The sequence below is a fragment of the Lagopus muta genome, chromosome 10, assembly GCF_023343835.1.
Source record: "Lagopus muta isolate bLagMut1 chromosome 10, bLagMut1 primary, whole genome shotgun sequence".
NCBI lineage: Eukaryota > Metazoa > Chordata > Aves > Galliformes > Phasianidae > Lagopus > Lagopus muta.
The window spans coordinates 13,692,745-13,713,819 of NC_064442.1; the positions used below are offsets into that span (position 1 = coordinate 13,692,745).

Below are 21,075 nucleotides of genomic sequence, written 5' to 3' on the forward strand. Positions count from 1 at the left end.
CTCAGCAGTCAGCTAACACCTTTGCTTAGCTTATATAAGACACGTTCAGCTGATTCCCCATTTTACAAGAGATGTGTGGGGAAATAATGTTCTTGCAACATGCTTATCTGGGGATTTCTGGGCTTTGATATTCAAAACTTTCAAATCAACCCATTGAAATGAGTTCATTACTCTATGTTTAAACACTAAAATTAATGCAAGAGATACTGTATTTTTTTTTTTTAATGTTCAAGTGATTTATTAAAAGCCACACTCCTAAGAATAAAATGCAGCTGTCTGCTTAGAAAACCTGCTCTTAGGCATATAAATTCTTTGGCTGTCTTTAAGACTTAAGCTCCCAGATGATCAGAAGCTCTTTAGAATGTATGATATGTGTTGCAGTGCTTTTGAAAACTGTACTATTATCAATGTATTTTGTCTATGGGTCATCATCGTGTGAATACATGGAAATCTAGGTTACAAATATCACTCCTGCAGACAATGCACCAGCAAGTTGATAAATTAAATTAAAATATTCAAGCCACCTCAGCTGCTTATAAGCTGTCCATGCAGCCTGGCAATAGCAATGCCATTATTGCCTCTGACCTGCCACGCTGCATTATCTTCATAATTAAGCAGGAATCCAAAGTAACAGTCTTGACCGTGACAAAGATAACCTTCAATTGCAGCCGTTAAAGAGATCCACAGAATTTTTGTTTAGGCCTCCCAGAGGACTTATTAGAAGCAAGAGCTTCAATTAAAAACAAAGATTCAGTTACATGAATTGGCAACAGCAGGAGCACTGCTTTACTTTGGAATATGCTCCCTATATGTAGTAATAACAGACAACTCTCTGAAGACACAGTTTCAATAAACAAACTCCAGGTATCCAAACATCTCTGGTTGAAAAATCAACTTCAACTATGACAACAGAAAGATTTCCATAAGCTCTCTTACATATTTTGCTGTATTTCCCTGCTCCAATAACCACGATTATTTTTCTAATCCTTTTATCATATATCAATCAGTCAAATTCAGCACCAATACTGTTAACAAAACCATGGATTTGGCCTCCTGCATCCATTCTATCAAGACATGCAGAGGAAGAGACTCAGAGCTGTGTGAATGCAAGGTTACCTCTGAATGTAAGAACTATGTTGTTCAAATCAGCAGATGAATTTAGGTCAGGTTTTTAATCCATTTTAGTCATTATCTTGTATCTTATAATTATTCAGTAAAGCAACTAGTGGTCTAAAACTCCTTCTGCAAACCTAGTGCTATAGGAAACACCTGAAAGCTTATTCAAGGTTGAAAAACACCTTCAACATAATTAAAATGTCTGAAAGAAACAAAGCTATTCTTTTCTCTAATTCACAGCCCCATTCTCCTCTTTTCCATTTTTTTTCATCCTCTCCATCATACAAGAAGGAAGTTTTTGAATAGATTTGTTCATAACAATGGTAGGAACAAAGCATGCTGTTTTACATATAATTTAAGCACACTGAAAGCAATTTGCATTCACTCCTGTCTACAAAGTCCTCTTGATTTCCCTGAAAAACAGAGCAGTTTTATATTAAGAATGATCACTTTAAAATCAAAGGAAGGCCTTTGTCAACGTGTCTGATTTCAGTGCTACCAAACAGTTTGCTCATAAAGTAGTTACTGCATGTATCTGTGCTGCAACCATCATCAAGTCATTCCTTCAGTAGTTTCTTCATTGCTGAGGAGATAAGACTCATAAGGCTTCAGACTCCATTTACATGCATTACTTCAACATCTGACTGTAGGACACCATTCACACAAGCACACCTTTCCCTCTCTGGCCACAGCTCAGCTCTGTGGCACTTGTTGCTCAGCAAGCCTCATTTTAGTCAAGCACCTCAGTATGTTCTGAACAATGTGGAAATAAATGAGTCCCAAACTTGTGCTTAAAATAAATGTATGTGCTTTGCAAAACATACCAACTGAATCTTATATACATCTGAAATCTGCCGATAGCACTCCAGGGATTCTGAGGGGATCTCACCCCAAACTGCGCACACCTCTTGCCAGATCAGAAACATCAGTTGCTCTGTTATTTCCATCTGGCTCATTCCAACTGCATGCTGTGTGGTATAGTTATTTTCCAGGTATGTGCTAAAATGCACCCCAATAATCCCTCAGGACTACTGACAAGCCATACGCTATGTGAGCCATGTATGAGCCAGAATCCCAACCGGCAAGAGCAGAGACACAAGGCCTCCTCCCTTTGCATGAAGAGGCTAACAGCTGGAGCTGAGCACAGGGAGCCCATATCCAGCACTTTGGGCTTTCCTTCCCCCTTCCATTTGCAACAGTCAGAACTGCTTGTGTACATTCTTCTGCTTCGTGATGAATGCTGCTGACACTCACTACGCCCACCGACAGTCCTTGGCTGTGCAGTCAGAGTGCTGTGATGAGTAGACCGGCTGGCCAGTCTTCTTTGAAACCAGGAATGAGTAGGAAAAATCCCACACGTTGTCACAAGCAATAACAGCAGAAGTGCAGCTGGAAGAAGGACCCACTACTCCTACATGCCTGGCTGTTTCTGAGAGCCCTGGGAGGCAGCAGGCCTTTTCTGCTGGTTTTATTTGCCATGCTTGGGAAGCCACAGCATGGTTCTGCTGTGCTGCCCATTCAGAAATACACGGCCTGCACTTCTGAATACAGCAAACGCACACCTCATCTTCCTCAGCGCTTTGGACAAACTGTGCCTGGGTTCCTCATTTCTGTATTGAGGTAAAATGGACCAATTTGAATTTTTTGCTGTGAATTTTCCATCAAAACATATGCCTATGGGAGTTCCAGCTCCTCCCAGTGATACAGCAGCACCCGCTATCTATCTCACACCCTCAGTGCCCTTGACCTAAAGCCCAGTTAAATAATGCTTCCCTCATTCTTTCCCTGTGGTATGTCCGCATTCATGTACAGGGCCATTTCATCAAGAAGTATTAGCACATGAATTAAGACAAATAATGAAAAGATAGAGAAGAGACTGCAGAAGTAGACAGGCAGAATGAAGCAGCTGCCCAAGACAGGGAAAAGGATTCAGCCTGGCAGTAAACAGGCAACAGCAGACACTGACAGCCGGAACTGCTCGGGAAAGCATGTGCTTTGCTTAGGGGTCTCCCTTTTCCCACTGAAGAAAGTTACTGTTAAATGTGGTCTTCTGATACCTAATGAATTTTTATTTCAGAGTCACATGTCCTCATTTGGGTGTACTGTGACAACCTGCCATCCTGCAAACATAACTGTCTAAGCTGTCACTTGATCTTCAGACTCACAACTGTCCAGATGACCAGAAAAACAGACTGTAATTGCTGAGACTCATTAATTGCTTAAGAAAACACAATGGTGGTGATGTTCATCAGCTGCTGTCGCAGCCGCAGGTCTGTCCTCATCAGCAAAACTATCTCAAAGTGGCTCAAGAATTCCTCCTAGTCCCATAAGGAATCACCCTTTGAAAATCTCCCTGCCTCTGAAGGATCCGAATAGAAATTACTCATTTTTAGTTTCCATTCTCTGAATGCTGTCCTTTGCAAGAGGTGAAGCTGTCCCCACTTGGAGGCGATGAGCACCTAGCACTGCAGCATAGCAGGCAGCCGCTGCATCGAGCCGTGCGGGATGAGCACTGCTGCAGCCTCTATGAACTGCTGTGCCATTTGTCCCTTTGTAGGAGTGTGCTGGGCTGCAAAGGATGCAATTACAGAGAAAGGACACAACCTCATTTACAATATAAGATATAAATAGGATATATGAGATACGATGTCTGTTCTAAATGCTTAAAGAATATCAACTGCAACAGCAGCAGTGATTAATTAAAATCATCATACATGTACCAGGCTGATTTACTTTAAGGGTGATTCCAAGACTTGTGGGAGAAGCTGGGAGATGTACTGGGGAATGCTGTTTTTTACAACATACAAACTACACATGCAAATTTGCAGTCCATGCATTCCAGGACAGAATGCAGAGACCTGAATAATAAGAAATTCTTTCTCCCCTCACCCCTATTAAAAACATATTTAAGTGACAAACCTACACATAAGCCTTAGTGTTCTAAAGGAAAAAGTCAGCATTTTTTAGCAGAAGGGAACATCCAGATTACTTTTTGTTTTAGAAACCCCATTCATAGAAACGTGACTTCCCAAGACTAGTCTGTTTCCTATCCCCTGCCTCATCCACATCACCGCAGTTTAAACAAATATGTTCCCAGTTCTGGAACAACATTACTTAACATTACTGCCTGGAAAAAATATAATTGTTCAAGCATTTCCATCTTTGAAAGGATTAGAGCTTAACTTTGTGGTCAAAGCCCCATTAGTATGGTCTTTGCAGATGAAACCACCCTCTTTTGTGGAATTCGTGTTATTTAAATTTTACCAGATGGCAATTTTTTCAGCAAAGAGAAATTTGCAGTGCGTTGCTTTAGGATAAGATAAATAAGGTTGATTTTCAGATGCTTTTAGATGAGGAGCTGTTAAAGCCGCAGGCCTAACATGCAGATTTCTTGTCAACTTTAATTAGCTTCTGCGAACCCTACATTATGAAGTTATTTAAAATTAACCAGGGTGAAGAAAATCAATTTTGCCAACTTTCAGTTGTTCACGCTCATGCAAAAAGACGGCAAAGGGACTGTGTGCAGCTGTGAACTCCGCGTCAGTGAGAAATGAGGGCCAGGCCCAGGGACTGCAGAATGACTCAAAGGGACTGAAAATGGCAGAGGTGAAGCAAAGAGGAACAAGTCATTCCTGTTACAGAATCAAAGTGGAAATGTGCTAAGCACGGCAGAAATGAAAATCGGTGAGAGCTCTCAGCAGGAAAAAGCAGGGCAGGGCAGCAATGCTGAGAAAGCCCAGCAGCCCTCGGTGCGCCTCTGCCGCAGGACCAGCCATATTACTCAGCCTTAGCTCCAGCTACCAGAAGAGTCTACGTTTTCTTCTCGCACATTTCCACAGTGTTGCTCCCACTGCTGTTTAATTGCTATACTCATACACTAATGTATGTGTATGCTAACAGCAGTGAGGGATGAGGATGAAATCCAGAACATTCTATAATGTTGGCATTATAGAAATGGCCACGGGCACCACTCATTAGTTACACAAATTCATTAGGGAAATTTTACGAGTTGTTATTCTTCACGTAAGAGCACATGAATTACAGCAACTCTCTCAGTTGTTGCTTTTTGCAAAGTAGGGGTGCAGAAGCTCTGTTGTTCTTAACAACAGAACAGTTTGTGCCCTTTTTTTATCCTTTCCAACCAAAAAGCAATTTGGGGAATGTACTGTTTTCTGGAAATCACATATTGCTGCAGGAGCTAAGAAATTAGTAAGAGATAACCTTCATGAACTTCTGTTTGAGAGTGGATGTATAGAAAATAAGTTCAGTTATAAAAATAACCAGATTTCAAAGCACTAATTTGTCCTTCAGTGGAAAAGTCATCACCAAAGCTATCTGTTACATCTTGGCAAAGAATTCAGGCCATTTTTTTAAGGCACAGAAGAAAATCAAAGTCATCACAGATGCATTCTCCACCATTGAGACTATTACTTGTGAAAAATAAACAAGAGGGAGTAACTAATAACATGAGACTCCTTTACTAACACTACATAAAAATCCAAAAATAAAGGCAACAATCAAAGAGGTAATTAGTTTAATTTGAGAACATTAAAATTAATGTAGGCATGTCTCATCTAACAGTTGCTGGAAGTTCCAATTGAAATCCTTGCCCAGTCTACCTTCTTCCCTAAAAGTAGGAGAAGCAGATTTTTTTGCCCATGGAAGCCCTGGGCCCATGCAGTTTCACAATATTAGATCAAAGTCAGAAAGCACTGCAGGCGCTTTCAGATTGTGTATGAGATGGTCACTTCTCCCAGCCGAAGCTCAGGGCTGTCTTACCATCTTCCATCACATGAGGCAGCTGTATGCTTTTGCCTGCTTGCCTGTAACCAGTGCAGACAGAAGACAAGGCTATTCCTCACACTGGGGAATATTACAATCCCTGCAACATCTTGTAATGACCACATGAGTCACTCTTAATGAGCTTCAGTCCCCGGTTCTTTGAACTTACCAATGTCCTAGATCAGCCTTATAAATAAAACTGGGAAATAGCTTATTTTTCTATAGTCACAAACTCAAAATGCCAATGTGTTTCTGCAATTGCTTTGTGCCTCACTCAGACTCCTGAAATAATACCCAAGTGAGGATGTGCGCCTTCTGCACAAGATGCACGCACTTCTTTGCTTACTACATAAAGGAACAAAAAGCACACTGACGTTAGGTAAATGCTAGCACCACAAGCATTTTCTTATACCTGACCTTCCTGTGAAGATGTATGATCTGTGCATACTGTTGTCTCTGTGAATATATTGGATATTCACAAGCAATACAGATACAAGACAGATTGCCTTGTATAATTATGTCCAACATGCATGGCAAATGAACTGTTAAGGGCTTGTCCATATTCAGGCAAACACCCTGAAGTGGTGGCAGTCCCACAGCAGTTTTTACAACCTGCAATTGTGAGATGAATTTGCACTCATCATTGCATCTAGAAAAGCTTTATCTGAGGAGAGGTGATGGCTCTCTCCAAATCACCCGGCTGGATGATGCAAACACAAAGAAGAATTAAAGCTTAGGAGGAATGGGACTCTATCTCTGGTGGGAGCTGGAGGCCAAGGACAGAGCCTCTGCTGGCCACAGATTGTTGAGTATTTTATGCAAGGCTACTAAAGTCTGATAGATTTCCTATTGTTAAACAGGTAATAATTCAGAAGACATCATTCTGAATATGAGTTTCTGGCCAGTGAGCTGGAGGAGTAAAGAAGCAACCTTAGCAGTATGGCTCTAAGTACTTTCACTCTGCATTCCCAGTTGCTGTACAATATGGACACTCCTGGAAGTACTGGTGCGCAAACACAGCAGCTCTGTGAGGCAGCAAGTCCACCTCCTCTGGGCTGTGTGGCCTAGAAGGAACAAAGAAGCAAGGAGATGCAGAGGTCTGGTGCAAGCAAGTCTGGAGATGGGGGCTGATGTGGCTTAAAGAGAAGGGCTCCTGAGCACCCTGGGCTGTGCAAGCTTCCCAGTGCTTTCACTGTGATCCTGCCTTCAGCGGCTGCGGAGAGGCAGCCATCAACAAAACAATGTGCAGAGCAAAATGAGCCAACAGCAGAGGTCAGCCTTGAACTGTACATTTCCTCTCCAAATTTGCTGTCTGAACAATTCTGCTGTTGACTGTCCATCTAGAAATAATCTGAGGTATCTGTGCTGTTACAGCAGTGGATAACAGGAGGAAGAGGAAGGGAGTTCCCTTCCAAAACAAGAAGAGGTAAAAGCCAGGTGCTCAGAGCACTGCCAGGTAAGGGTTTCATTACAAATGGATGACACTTGGCTGCTCAGACAGGAACATGGAGCTCCTAGCAACACATTCCTCCTCTTTGCTAGCTGTTCCAAGAAGGTCAACATCGCACAGAAAACAAACAAACAAAAAAACCACCCTGAAAACTAAAATAAACTGAAATAAAACTCAACCTAGACAATTCCAAAGCACCTGAGAATTCTATCAGGGTATGTTCCTGCGTGAGCTGGTCTGTAGGAGAATTACTGTTGCTGATTTTCAGGTTGGCTCATTCCAAAGGGGCATGGTTCCACTGTGCCATATATAAGTGCCTGTATGACCAATGCATGCATATGCTGGGTTGTTCAGGTTGTCTCCGTTCATCTGGTCCTGAGCTCAACATGTAAAAACATTTGAACAGTGCCTCCATAAGTTAGATCAGTGCTTAACACAAAACAAATTACCTGGACTTTAAAATCTAGGAATGAACATGGGCTAATCGCCTGCTGTTTGCTGGGTGACTGGAAGAACAAACATTTTGTTACCTCTTGCAGAGGGGAGGCTCTTCCGTGGCATCCTCCCTTGAATGCAGCTGCCTGGATCTTCGTTTAACGCAGCAGCTGAAGGTTGGAGATTCGGGGATTTGGGCTGACCACCTACACACAATGTCACAAATGTCAATTGCAAACAGGAACCTGATGATCACCAAGATGCTCTGAATTTTCTGGGCCTGCTTTCCAGCTTGCAAGGTGCACCTACACCAGGCGGGAATGCTGGCATCATTTCACTCAGTTCCCTGTTTGTCAAGTGCTAAACGCAGCACTCCTCAGCACAAGTTATTTTTTCTGTAAATGGACAAACCATTGCACACCTGACCCCATGGCCCTGCACCTCTGCTGAGGATTGAGCAGCCATGCGTGCTCTGGGAGAGGACATCGTTTTGCCCACCTCCTTCCTCTCCAAGACCTCAGCAAAGCCGAATTCCCACCTGGAGCCTCACACTGTTTCCTTGCCGCTGTTTCACTCAGCACGGACAGGTGCTCTCCTGCCCAGGTCACTTGCTGCCCTCGGGGCCGCTTTCCACAACGACAGCTGCCATCGATGGCGCCGCGCGGGAGAAAGACCGAGCCCCCGGCATGAGGAGGGGGTAAGCAGGGAGGGCGGCCCCGGGGATCCGGCTCCCGCTGCTCGCGGCTGCCCGGGCCGTAAGGCAGGGCTGGCTGCCCGCTATCCCCGGCCCCGCCGCGCTGCCTCCGCCGTTCCCGCTGCGGGCGGCGCGGGCGGGCAGCGCTCGGGGGCAGCCCGGGGCGGGGCGGGGCGGGGCGGGCTGCCGGGGCCGCGGGCGGGCTTCCACGGGGAGGGGGCTCCCGCTCCGGTCTCTATAACGCCGGAGCTTGCCGCGCCACGCCGCTCCGCCCGCGGTAAGCTCCCGCTAGCGGCTCCGCTCCCGTTCCGGCCGGCGCCGAGCACGGCAGGGCGGCCGTACCCCGGCGGCGGGCGGCACCGGGCTCCGCAGGAGCCGGCACCGCAGGGAGAGCCCCGCGCGGGCGCAGGAGGGGGCCGGACGACGAGAGGTCCGCGGCGGCAACGGAGGCTCCCGGCTCCGCTGCTGCCGGGCTCCCGGAATGGGCCTCCGGGCGCTGATGCTGTGGCTGCTGGCGGCGGCGGGGCTCGTGCGCGGTGAGTGGGGCCGCGGGCACGGCCGGGCACGGGAGCGGGCGCGGCGGCTGGAGGCGCCTCGCTGCGCAGCGGCCCCGCGCTGCCGGGAGCGGACCGGGGAGAGGGACGGAGCGGGGAGATGGCCGGACAAACTCCCCCAGGGCACTGTTGCTGCTTTACAGGGGAAGTTCGGGACCTAAAATGAAAGGAAACTGTCTAGAGTGGGGACGGGAGCGGGCACGTTAGAGGACCTGTTCCTCTCTGACCCAGATTTCCTTTCCTCCCGAAACTGCCTCTGTGCCCGGTCTGCTCTGCTCCATCCGTGCGGAGCTCCTTCTCCCTCCATAGAAAATGGCAGAATAAAGATCCTCCCTGGATTCGGTAGGACAGAAATCCCCGAATATTATCACGTACATTAATGTAGCACCTATCATCCCTGCCAGGGATCCAGTACCCACGCTTTGCTGATAGCTGACTGCACAGAGAACAGAGCAGAGTACTCGCCCGAAGAGTTCTCAGTTCGAAGCAGTCGGGGTGCACGGCTCAGTCCTCGCCAGGAGCCATTTTTCTTCCACTGTCTGGTTGATGCTCCCTGCCACACCTGTGCTGTGGCCCCCTGGTTATATGTGTGCCAGGACATGTGTGCCAAAATGCACTGCACTGCCTCCTCATCACTCCTCTGCCCGACCAAAGAGTGTGTGTGATGACAAAGGGTCACTGCCATTTCAAGTTTACCATTGCTGGACAGCCAAGAAAGGAAATCCCCTTTGGGGTGAAAAGAGTGGTAATGCATTTGGCAAAACATTTTGCCATTGCAACTGATGAACTACATGAATTGTTTTTCCAAGAATGCAGCATGTAAAGTAATAATAGCTACATAATATCTGGTAGGATGAAAAGAACATATGTCTGAGCCTTACTTTCCCATGCAGAATCCTAATGATTTCTCTCTTCCTATGCCCAAAGAGTCCCTGCAAGGAGAGTTCCAAAGGAAGCTGTACAAGGAGCTGCTGAAGAACTACAACCCTCTGGAACGACCGGTTGCGAATGACTCCCAGCCACTCACTGTCTATTTCACTCTCAGCCTCATGCAGATCATGGATGTGGTGAGTCTGTAACCTTACAGGAAACTATTTATTTAAGAAGATGGATTTTTTCCTTTCCCAGAATGGAGATATGTGGTGGGAAAGGAAGCCTGCAAGACCCTGTAAAGCACACGTATTGAAGATGCAATGCCAAATTTTGCCTTTAAAAAAGGAAAAAATGTAAATTTAAATTTAACAGTAAAGCTTTTCTTCTTCCTTCAGCTCTTGCCAGTATTCCCCACACTCTTACCAGTATTAAATACATAAATGAAACTTTATTATACTTTGCCTTTTGAATCCTTAACTGTACTTAAATCATCAAGTTCAGCCCATGGGGGAATATGCATCAACAAAGGCAGTGATTGCTGGTGGTTATTGAAGAGCTGCTTATCTGAGAATGGGATAGCAGTGAGAAGGAAGAGGATGTTCAATCCAAAATCTAAATTATATTGTTTCTAATCTTCTTTAGACTTTTTAAAGGTCTTTACATTTTATCTACTTAGTTTTTATCTGCTTTATTTATAGCCACAGTTAGTTGGTATAGCGATGGACGTTCTTGTGCAGCGCCTGCCAGGCAGGATCTTTTGGTTTCCGTTATGAGTAATTTAAGCTTTATTCTGTCACAGCTGCACTGAAGTCAAACTGTACATGTAAGCAAGCTTACAGCACTTAACTGTACTGAATTCAGCCAGCTCTGACCACTAGTAAAGAAGATAATTACTTTAAACTAATAGTTTCCCTCCAAATTCCATCTTCTTTCTATTAGATGCTTAAAGTCCAAGGCACCACACGATTCAGGAAAAGGATGGGATTATTCATGACAAGCAGCCTGCATTCAGTTCCCTTACAGGCTGCTGGTTGCCAAGATCCAGGCATTGTTCATGTAGTATCTAAAGGTCAGCACACACATAGAACTCTACAGCTTTAAATTCTCACAGTTTCTATAAACATTTTTGCAACTTGTAGAGTTATTAGACCTAGGATGAAAACTAGGGAATGTTTTTCAAGTGTGATATTTACTACTTGCTGAAGTGAGAGTAGGTGATTGTAATCAGCGAGCACCACTGAGGCCTGCAGGCAAACACATCACTTATAGCCTGCCTGCAGCAGCTGAGACAGTATGTGCAATACCAGCCAGCCAACAGAGCAGTGTGGAGCGTGCTTCTCTGAATGAGGGCAAGAGACGAACGTGTTGTGCAGAGCACAACAATTGCCAGAGGTGCTGGCAGACAGGCTCATGCTGGCTATGGCTATACTGCATGGACACCTGGGAGCCAGCAGTGCACAGCTCGATGGTTATCTGACCCAAACTTGGACATGAGATAAGAGCCTGTACCAGTGGTTCATGCAGTGACAGGAGCATCACATTACCTGTTTGTGGGCACGCTTTTGTTGTTAACAATGCTTATTATGGGTGAGCTTAGAGATTCTGAAAGAAGTGGATTTCTTCACATTGAACACTGCAGATACAGTACTAGGTGAATCTGGACACCAAGAGTCACAACAGACCAGCAAGCAAGAAAATGAGCAAAAGCACAAAACCAATAAATGGTACTGTGTTAACAAGCAATACATTAATTTTTTGATTCATCCTCTAATCAGATGCCTTTAGATCACGCAAAGTAAAAGCAAACAGTGGGATGTGAATGGCAGTGGGTGTTTGAGGCCTGGCAGAGAGCAGCAGGCAAGGCAAGCTGAAGGGAACGGGAAGAAGAGCAGCATGGGACAGACAGTGCTTCAGAGGCCTAAATGCCTGAAAGTCGCTGTTTAGGCTTCTGCTGCAGCTGTTCCTGCTGGCTCACACCTCTCACCATGTATGGCAGGGAGAATGGGGTCAGGGCACAAGTATCCTTGAGGCTCCCCAGGCCCCATATGACCTGTCTGTATGGTTTTAGCTCTAGCCCAGCTCGATGCAGCAGGAGACCCTGTAGAAGCCTTTGCAGGAGCTCCTGCTGGATGGAGTCTCCAGTTGTGGCTGTGCTTTCCTATCTGTCTGGTTTTAATTAGATTTTCATCTTTGGCAGTAATAGGCTAGAATATCAGGAAAGCTTATCCACTTTGAAGGCCTATTCTAACTTAGCACTTAAAACATATTTTGATGTACTCCTGCAGAAATCATGACCATGGTGTTTCCACTGGATCTTACACCAGGATTCAATAAAACCCCATTCCAACTACAAACACACTGCTTAGCACTGCCTTCTCCTGCAGCTCCCTCTGGGGATCAGCCTCCAGCTGCTGGAGGACCTTCTGCTCTGGTACAGGACTGTGAGGTTTGCTTCAAAGGATTCTGTACAACTGTGTGTTCAGGAAACATTTATCTGGTGCTTGGTTTGCTTTGATAGTCAAGAAAAAAAACTTGGATGCTTTGGGGTTTCTGCTGTTTGAATTTGTTACTGTTAGCACTACTAGATACATAAGTTACTCTGAAAATAATGCCTCCTATTTATTTCCAGGTACAAAGAGCACAATAATACTTTTTGATAGAGCAAATTCTCAGCTGCCAAACACTCTTGTTCAACATAGGACCACCATTAGCTATGCGTTTTCACCACCAATGAACAAGACCATGCATGCCACACTTGTAAAAAAAATCTACACCAGCATCAGTGTCCCACTGTCACCACTACCGAAATGCACCAACCACCACCTCACTGGGCTCACATCCACTCTTTGGTCTCCATAAATGTTCAACAGATATAGATGAATGTTAATGGGCGCCATTTTTTCCACATGAAGGAATTCAACTGTACCCCTTTGCTTCATCCACACTTCCGTGTCAGACACCATTCTGTCAGACTGCTCCTCTGCTGCCACCTGTCGCAGCAGCATGTAATGGAATATTGGTGGGAAGGTTCAACTTCTACTGCCATACCACCAATATTTGCCTCTGACATCGTGGGCCAACATAATAAAATAGGAGGTATTACTTTTGGAGCAGCTCTGATGTCATTCTGTATAGATCTATTTGGCCTGAACACGTTAAACATCTTTTAGAATATTAACTACCTTGGGAAATGTTTGTTGTGTAGACAAATCCTCCTGCTGCTGATGCAGGTTACAGAAGTCCTCCTCAAATCATTGGTGAAAGAGTCCTGAATGGGATTAGCTGAGCACCCTGGAGACTTCTTCCAAGAATAGAATCTCTACCATAAAGGTTTCCCTTGCAATTCTACATCTGTTAAAGAATGGGGCTTTCTCTTCCTCATGCTCCTCACACGGGTATAACTGTGTCCTTGTACCGTATGAGGGGATGGCTGTTGGACAGACAAATGGCCAAAGGCCAGCAGATGGTCATCTTCAGAGTTAGAACTTCTGGAGTTGTCCAATTTAATAATAAAAAAGCAGAACTGAAGAGCAAATATCCACAGATCACTGGCCAATCTGGGTACACTCCATGACTGGCAGTCACAGCTAATGCGCTTCAGAAGGAGTTTTTGATCCTCCATGCCTTCCAAAAAAATCCCCTTCATTATCACTAAGAAGCTGCTGTTTTTGTCCTGGCAGTTTAGTTACAGCTCATTCTGCTTGCTATAAATCTGACTGCATTTATTTCTCTGAGATCTGGGATTGACAGGCAAAGAAAGAAACCAACCATGAAGTAAATTAAGTTTCACACTATAAAACAAATGAGTTTTCTTCATTGTCAACAAAAAGCAAACACTGCTGGGAATGACAGCTATTTGCAATAACAATTACTGGTGTAACAAGCTTGAAATAAAACATGTCACATCACGCTATCTTGCAGTTTATATATTCACTTTAATGGCCTCTCAGCTGATACAAGGTGAACTGAGAGCGAGACCCATCCAGAGCAGTTCTGAAACATGCCCTGCAGAACAGGCTGAATCCCAGATGCTCATGTCTTTACTTTGAGTCTCTGCCATTCTGCTCTGACTTAGCAAAGGGGTAAGAGTACGTGAAACCCTTCCCCAGTACAGTGGAGGTTTCCTACCTTACATTTTTAGTTTAACCTTTTTCTTCCAAGAACGAGCAGGTACTTCTACCCTATCCTTGCAGATCTTTTTATTGGTATTGAACATTTATATGCACATGGGTATCAGGACTACAAAATGAGAGAACTGGATGTGTAAATTGCTCCCAACTTAGTTTAGTCAAGTAGAAGACTAAGCTAATGAACTGTCTAGTGTGGATGCAAACAAACATAATGAATTATGTAAGGTATTGCTTACGGGGGGGAAACAGTGGCAGCACATGAAAAACGCAGTTTTGAAACACATTAAAGTAGAGAGCTAGGAAAGTGGGGAGTGCTTAGAATGGAGATGGGGCCACACGCATGGTAGGCCAGAGGGACAGCAAAGGAGTTTGGGAGAAAGTCAGAATTTAGGTGCAAGAGGACAGAGGGATGAAGAGGAAAGGCGAATAATGGAAGCTTCTGTGTCAAGTCAAGGGAGAGATCCTAGGTATCTTTCTGTTCACTTTATTCCTATACGCCTAAATAAAAAGCTGGTGCTCTTAAACCTTTGCAAATAACCTTACAATTAAATTGTTCTGAACTGAAAACAAAATGGAGACAGCCAACTGGCTACAAATGCTCTTTAAGGACACTTGAGATATTAGAATATTAGAGGATGAAATAAGTGGCCCCTTGGTTTTTGTAATTATTTGCTTCAATTTTCTTGAAATAAGAAATGCCAAGCAGTTTGATAAAATAGAAAAAAATAGCCTACTTCCTGCGTGATTTGCTGAAATCTTGGTTCAAAACTCCTTGGAGGAAAGCAATGTATATCAAACTCATAGGCATAATAAATGTTTCTCTGATCTGAATTGGAAAATGTATGGAAACATCTGACTTAAGAAAACTAATCAAAATTTCAGAACAAGAATAATGGGAAGAAAATCCTAACAGCAAACACTGAGGATATCTGCATTTGTTAGTGGCAGTAAAGGAAGGGGGATTAGTGGATAATTATAGCTGGTCATGGTCACAGTTTCAGCACAGTGTCAAAACAATACAGGACAAGATGCAGAGAAGCTACTTACTTTCTCTGCACCTCAGCTGATGGAAACTCCACTACCTGCACAAAACACTGGTCTATGGCCTCTGCCTTTCACTGCTGGCATAGAGCACGAAGCTAGCCTATGCTGTGTAAAAAGCAATCAGTATATGCATTTTTGTGAAACAGATTCCTAAAGTGTGCAGTTTCCACACTGGATACAATTACAACCACCCCTTTCTTCAGCACTGAGTGGAGGCAAGCACCTAACATTCATGCTTTGTCTTCTAATACCCATCTCAGTAATAACAGCAGAGAAGATTATTCTAAACATATTGGTTTACAGTGAGCAACTGGAATACACACAGAAGTGGTGCTGTTCCTGCACAACAAGGACTGGCACAGGAAAACAAATACAATAATTGAGAAGGCATTCATGCTGTGCCTAGAATGACATTTTTCCAAGACATTCATGTTTGCTCTAAGTTAGTGGAGTTAAGAGAAACATCAATGGGAATTCCCTCCCCTGAAGTTAGAATATGAAACCTTAGAAATTAACCCCAAATGGTCATATATTTATACTGCAAATCACTGCTCAGAAACAGAAACAAAATACTGGAATACTCTGACTTTTACAGTGGTAGTTCAAACTCTGTTTCTATTGCTATTTAGATAAGAAGAATCAGTCTTATTTTAGTTTGAAAGAGACCTCCAGAGGTCATCTAGTCCAAACCCCTGCTCCAAGTATGTCTGAATAGATCATGCTACTCAAAAGTGTGTCCAGTCAAGTACTGAACACTTCCAAGGACAGACTCCACAACCTGGGAAACCTGTTTCAGTACCTAGTTGTCTTCAAGGTAAGAACTTTTCCCTAACATCTGATCAGAAATCCCCAACTTCCACCTTGGGAACAATGCTGAAAACTTACTGAAAGAATAAGGCACTCTTCATTCTTCAGCAAAATCAGGCACATTACATAAAGATACTTCTAGTGATGTGTATCAGATTGCACGACTACTTGCTGCAAGGTATGCAGTTTGACTTCAGTAAAGCCTTTTGAAATAACATTCTCAGAAAAAAAACCAAACCTAGGGGGTGAGGCCATGATTGTAGAATGGGTTATAAAATGGCAGAGTGATTGTCAATGATGGATTGTCCAAATGGTGGGATTTAGATACATGGTGCGATTCCCCAGGAACCCATCTCATCCTTAATTATTTTCATTAATCACCTAGAAGATGAATAAGGAATATTTTTATTAAATTAGCGGATTACTTACATTTTGTAGGGGTTTGCAGAATATTGAGGACAACAGTAGAATTAAACATTGTCTTGTGAAGATAATGGGACTGGCTTGACTTGATTTGATGCACGTTTCCCTATCCCTTTGGCTTACTGTTAATGCTGATGCGATCGAGCTAGATCGTTAACTAGCTAATTAAAGCTTTTACTACACAACAGTTTTCACTTATTTTCCAGTTTGTCCTTCTAAAATTTCTGGATACAAGAAAGCAAAGTGCTGAATAGTTATTTTGTACCCAGTGAGCAATAGCAGAATCTCAAGAGATTCTGTTCCTTTAGGTTGTTCGATTCACTTGTGCAGACCAAAGGAAAAAATGAAAACACAAAAACTTTTTATGTTTATCTGAACTCAGTCAAAGTTCGCTGATCCCACATTGCCCTGCTTACTTGTATGACTTAGATTTATATATTCAAGAGCTTTTGTCCTTGTTTCATTTTACAGAGTCTAAGTATACAGTTGACTTCAATGACTTCACACCCAGCACTTAGGAAAGCCTGCATAAGAATCTGCAGGCTCAGTAGTTGCAATCAAACACCCTGGACCCACTGGGCAAGATAGTAATGAGAAATATTTTGAAATTTTAAAGAGAAAATTATGCTGACATTCAGAGAAGCAGAACAGGTTCTGTAAAGAAACAGACTATAAAACAAACAGCTCCTCAAAAAAGAAAAAAATAATAAAAGGAAGAAAAAGAAATTTAAATCTGGAAAGGCAAATAAAACAACACATCAACAGGCTCATTGAGAAATTGTCCTAGAGAAGTTCCTAAGCTGTTTATCAAACCTCAGCAGCCTCTTTGTAAACAATGGTTGTGGCAGAAGCTCAACAAATCTGCATTATTCTTTTAATTTTAGCATTCATTTGGGTACATTAGAAAAAGTCTTTTCCAACATTATTTTCCTCTCCCTTGACAGCTTGGTTTTTATTCCCTCCATGCTGAAAAGAGAAAATATTTTCACTTTCCTCTTGCGGCCATTTGCCATCCTACTGTGATCTCTCTTAGAATTTAGAAAAGCAGGATGGCGCTGGAATATGATTTTCAGTATTTTTAATCAGATTAATACCTACTAGAATTGCTGAATGATAACAGAAAACAGAACTTTTCCACACAGAATATGAAGAATAGATCTTCTCAAGTAACAGCCTAAAATATTCTTATTATTAATGTACCAAAACCAGCAGATAACACATCTCCAACCCTGCTTTGGTGAGATACTGATCTGCAAAGAGAAATTGCTGCTGTAATTTCTGGGATTTTTCTGTTTTTCGTGTGCTTCTAAATTCTTTTATTCAATGTATTTTGGTGCTGATATTTTCTTCATCACCTTTCTTTCACCCAGTCATCTCAGCCAGTGAGCTTAGTACTTAGTTTTCTAGATACATCGGCACAGATGCCCCATTAACCCAAAAAGTGAGCAGATACCTAGTGATAATGTGACTTATGATGAAAGTTTGCATCCCTATGCACACATGGCCTTGCTTACACACTCTATAATCTGCTGCTCACTGACAAAGCCTGTTTAACTGTGCATGTAAAGATAGGAATTTTGTTGATTCTTGCTGGATTTAATTGGCTCTGACTGAAGTGTAAAGGCACAGCGGGGGCAGAATCTGAGCGCTGGACCCATTTGTTTCTGGAAGGCTCCTGGCAGTGCAGTGGGAAGATGCTGTGGGCTGGATGAATTCCTAGATGAAACCCACACCTCAGCAGCACAGCCTCAGCTCTGCTCCTGTAACATGACCTGCAGGGGTCCTTCAGTTGGCAGAGGAGTGCTGCAGCATGTCCAGGGCTGATGGCAAGGGAAGCCAGGAGCTGCTGCTAGAGCAATCCTTGGAGCACCTGTGTGCAGTCAAGGGCTGGAGTCAAGTACCAGTACGAGTTTAGCATCTTTATTTGCTAGTCCAGGTGGATTATGGCTCTCGAACAATCAAGTATGTGTTATTCTTTCATTACGGTCTGCACAGATACAGTGACTGCTTTTTTTTCCTCCTCAGAAAAGCACATACTATAAAAAGTTTTCAGTAATTTGCAAATCAAATAGCACTGACAACAGTAGAACAAAGCATTGCCAATGGAAAGCAAGCAAACACTTTTCTATCTATGAGCAGTACATTAACATAGAAACATTCAAATGTTAATTATTTCAAATTTAGATGATACAGATTTGAATCTTTCTCCAGAACCCCTCACCATGTTTGCTTGAATAGGCTATGGAGCTATTCAACAGACCCAACTGTTCCCAAGCTGAGAAAACTTAAAAGAAATGGAAGGGGGAGGGGGAAGATATGGGAATTAGATGTCACAATGGGTTGGCAGCAGGCAGTGCATAAGCGCAAGCACTTATGTAGAAAAATAAACCTTTTAAATTAATTTGGAGTTTTAAATACCTGAATATTTATTTTTAATGTGCTAACTAATTTATGTTGAATTTTTAATATATTCAACATTACAATTGATTATTTTCCAAGAATAACTAGAAGAAGCCTAAATTCAGATGTAACTTTCATTTAAGCTTTTATGCATATGGCTGTTCACTGAAACCAGAGTTTGATTTATAAAAAAGAGGGGCTGTTAACACCAGCTTCAGCAAGAGCTATCCTGGGATGTGCTAAGAGCATAAGAACAAAGCATTTTATTGGCAGCAACAAAAGAATGAAGTCTCTGGAGTTCATTCCTCCAAAATCATCTAGCAGAAATGTGAAGCCACGTCTAATGGCCTATAAACACATCTCCGCGTTATGTGTGTGACTGTTGATTACCATGTGCAAAGTCAGCGGCCCCATGCACGTTTAGTGATATAGCACTGTCTCCTGGGATTGTTCTGGCAAGTTCTTTGTGTTCAGCTGTAAGCAATAAGAGATTTCTGTGGTTGGCAGCCCCACAATTACCCTTGCTGGCTACACAGTTGTATCAGTTCAGTATTCAAGAGGAAAGAAGCAGGCTTTTTGCACATCACCACCGAAAGTACTAAATGCAAGAAGAGGACAATAAAAATAATGAGCACTGCTGAGTTTGGTCAAACTGCTCACTGAGCTCAAGACATTCAGATTAGTATTTTTATGGATTTTGGCATGCTCGCTCCATCTCTGACCGCATCAGGCAGAAATGCTCTTTTCACAGGAGAGAGTTTGCTCTTTTGTGTTGCTGAAAACAGCAGCCTGAAGGACTGTGTAGGTGTTCTGACATTTTGGTCATGATGCTTATTGCATTTGGGAAGAAAGAGACACACCATTCATTTTCATCAGCATATTCTTCTCAGCCAGCCTCACGGTTTCCTCAGTATCTTTTTTAGTGATATGAATTCTCAGGGAAGCTTGAAAATAAAGATCCTGTAAAGGAGGACTGTTTCTGTGTGCCTGCATTTCTCCCTTCTTTGCCTAACTACCCTCCCTTTTCATTCTGAATCTGTTGGTAAAGTTCAAGTAACCTCGATAAGGATGAGGACATGAAGATAACTAAGTTCCTACAGACTTCTTGAAAGCACACAGTGGGGTAGAGGATGAAAGGAAATCACTATTTTTTAGTTGCCACAATGATGTGTCAGTATCCTAGACTGAACAGAGACCCTGAGACATCTAGAGGTATAGTTATGGTTTATATTACTATTACAGGAATTTTTTTTAGCTACTTCTTGTATAATTTGCCTACACTTTGAAAGACAGAGATAAGAAAGAATAAGATGTAGTTGAATCCTTTGATATAAGGCTATCCAGGCATTGCTGTTACATCAAGATGTTATAACCTGACCTTTCAACTTCTATATTTTGCAACTAACCTCTAGGCATATAAAACTTCAAAGGCTCCCATTCCCTCATTTTAACTGGGAAGGAGGGCTGTGAGAGCTCTTTTATTCCCTCTAAGCCAAGGGAATGCTCTGCACCTTCCAGAAACCAGCATGAATTATGAGCTAGAGGGCCTATTTTTGTCAGACCAGCAATGATAACACCTAGAGCCAATATTTAACGCTAATTCAGGGTTTAGTCTTCTCAATTGGAGTCTGCCATTGAATACAATTGAATCAAGACATATTTGTAAATAAAGTGACATCGTGCAGTTATTACCTTGCATGCTTGCAATAAATGTAACAGGGTTTTTAGCAAATGTAATATATGTAACAATTAAACTGGGGGAAACCGACAGTGAATCGTGGGAATTCTTAAGTTGAAAGAAATTCAACCTCCCTCTCTTCTCTTCAAAAGATTTTTTTTCCCCCAAGTAAGATGTTCTGAAGCACAGCACTAGCTCTGCTGTACTCTGCTTCTTCAATTAGCCTGACCCTGCTTGTCTTCGCACAGATGAATGTGTTCAAATTTAAATACAACCTCTTATTAATAATGATGTGCTGAAAAACAAAAATGACTGCTATTACAATCACATCCTCATGGTAACAGAAATGACACATCATGAGGCTGTTAATAATCTCCACTCCTTTTCTGTGAAACCTAGGTAGAAAGAAATCTCAAGCCCTTGTCAGGACAAAACCCTATCACTGGCAATAGCAAGCATGACTGCCAAAACTTTTCTGAGATTATAAACGTAATGGAAACCAATTCCCACTCTGTATCCTTCAAGACTGTGGAAAGTGCTTGGGACAGCAGGTTGTGTTGGGAATGTGCCAAAGAATTGCCATGCGTTCTGCCCAGCCAGAGATTTAGGGCACTTCAATAAGCTGCACTCACTACATAACAAGTGAAAGGAGGGAGATCAGGAGGGGGTCTCCCTATAGCAAAGTTCTG

The 21,075-nt window shown here is 43.0% G+C and overlaps 2 protein-coding genes across 3 annotated transcripts in view; one reads left to right on the forward strand and one right to left on the reverse strand.

The window, feature by feature from the left end:
• Positions 1-21,075, reverse strand: part of MYO1E (myosin IE) — a 145,383-nt gene that overhangs the window by 111,468 nt on the left and 12,840 nt on the right. The window lies entirely within an intron of this gene.
• LOC125697973 (neuronal acetylcholine receptor subunit alpha-7) overlaps positions 8,353-21,075 on the forward strand; it is a 40,748-nt gene continuing 28,025 nt past the window's right edge. The window contains exons 1-2 of one of the 2 annotated variants that reach the window (XM_048955685.1): positions 8,353-8,480; positions 9,959-10,098. In XM_048955685.1, coding sequence (XP_048811642.1) covers positions 10,081-10,098 — 18 coding nt within the window. In that variant the 5' untranslated portion in view covers positions 8,353-8,480; positions 9,959-10,080. Of the gene's footprint in view, positions 8,481-8,725; positions 9,014-9,958; positions 10,099-21,075 lie in introns of those variants that run through there. The other variant, XM_048955684.1, reaches the window with a different exon arrangement.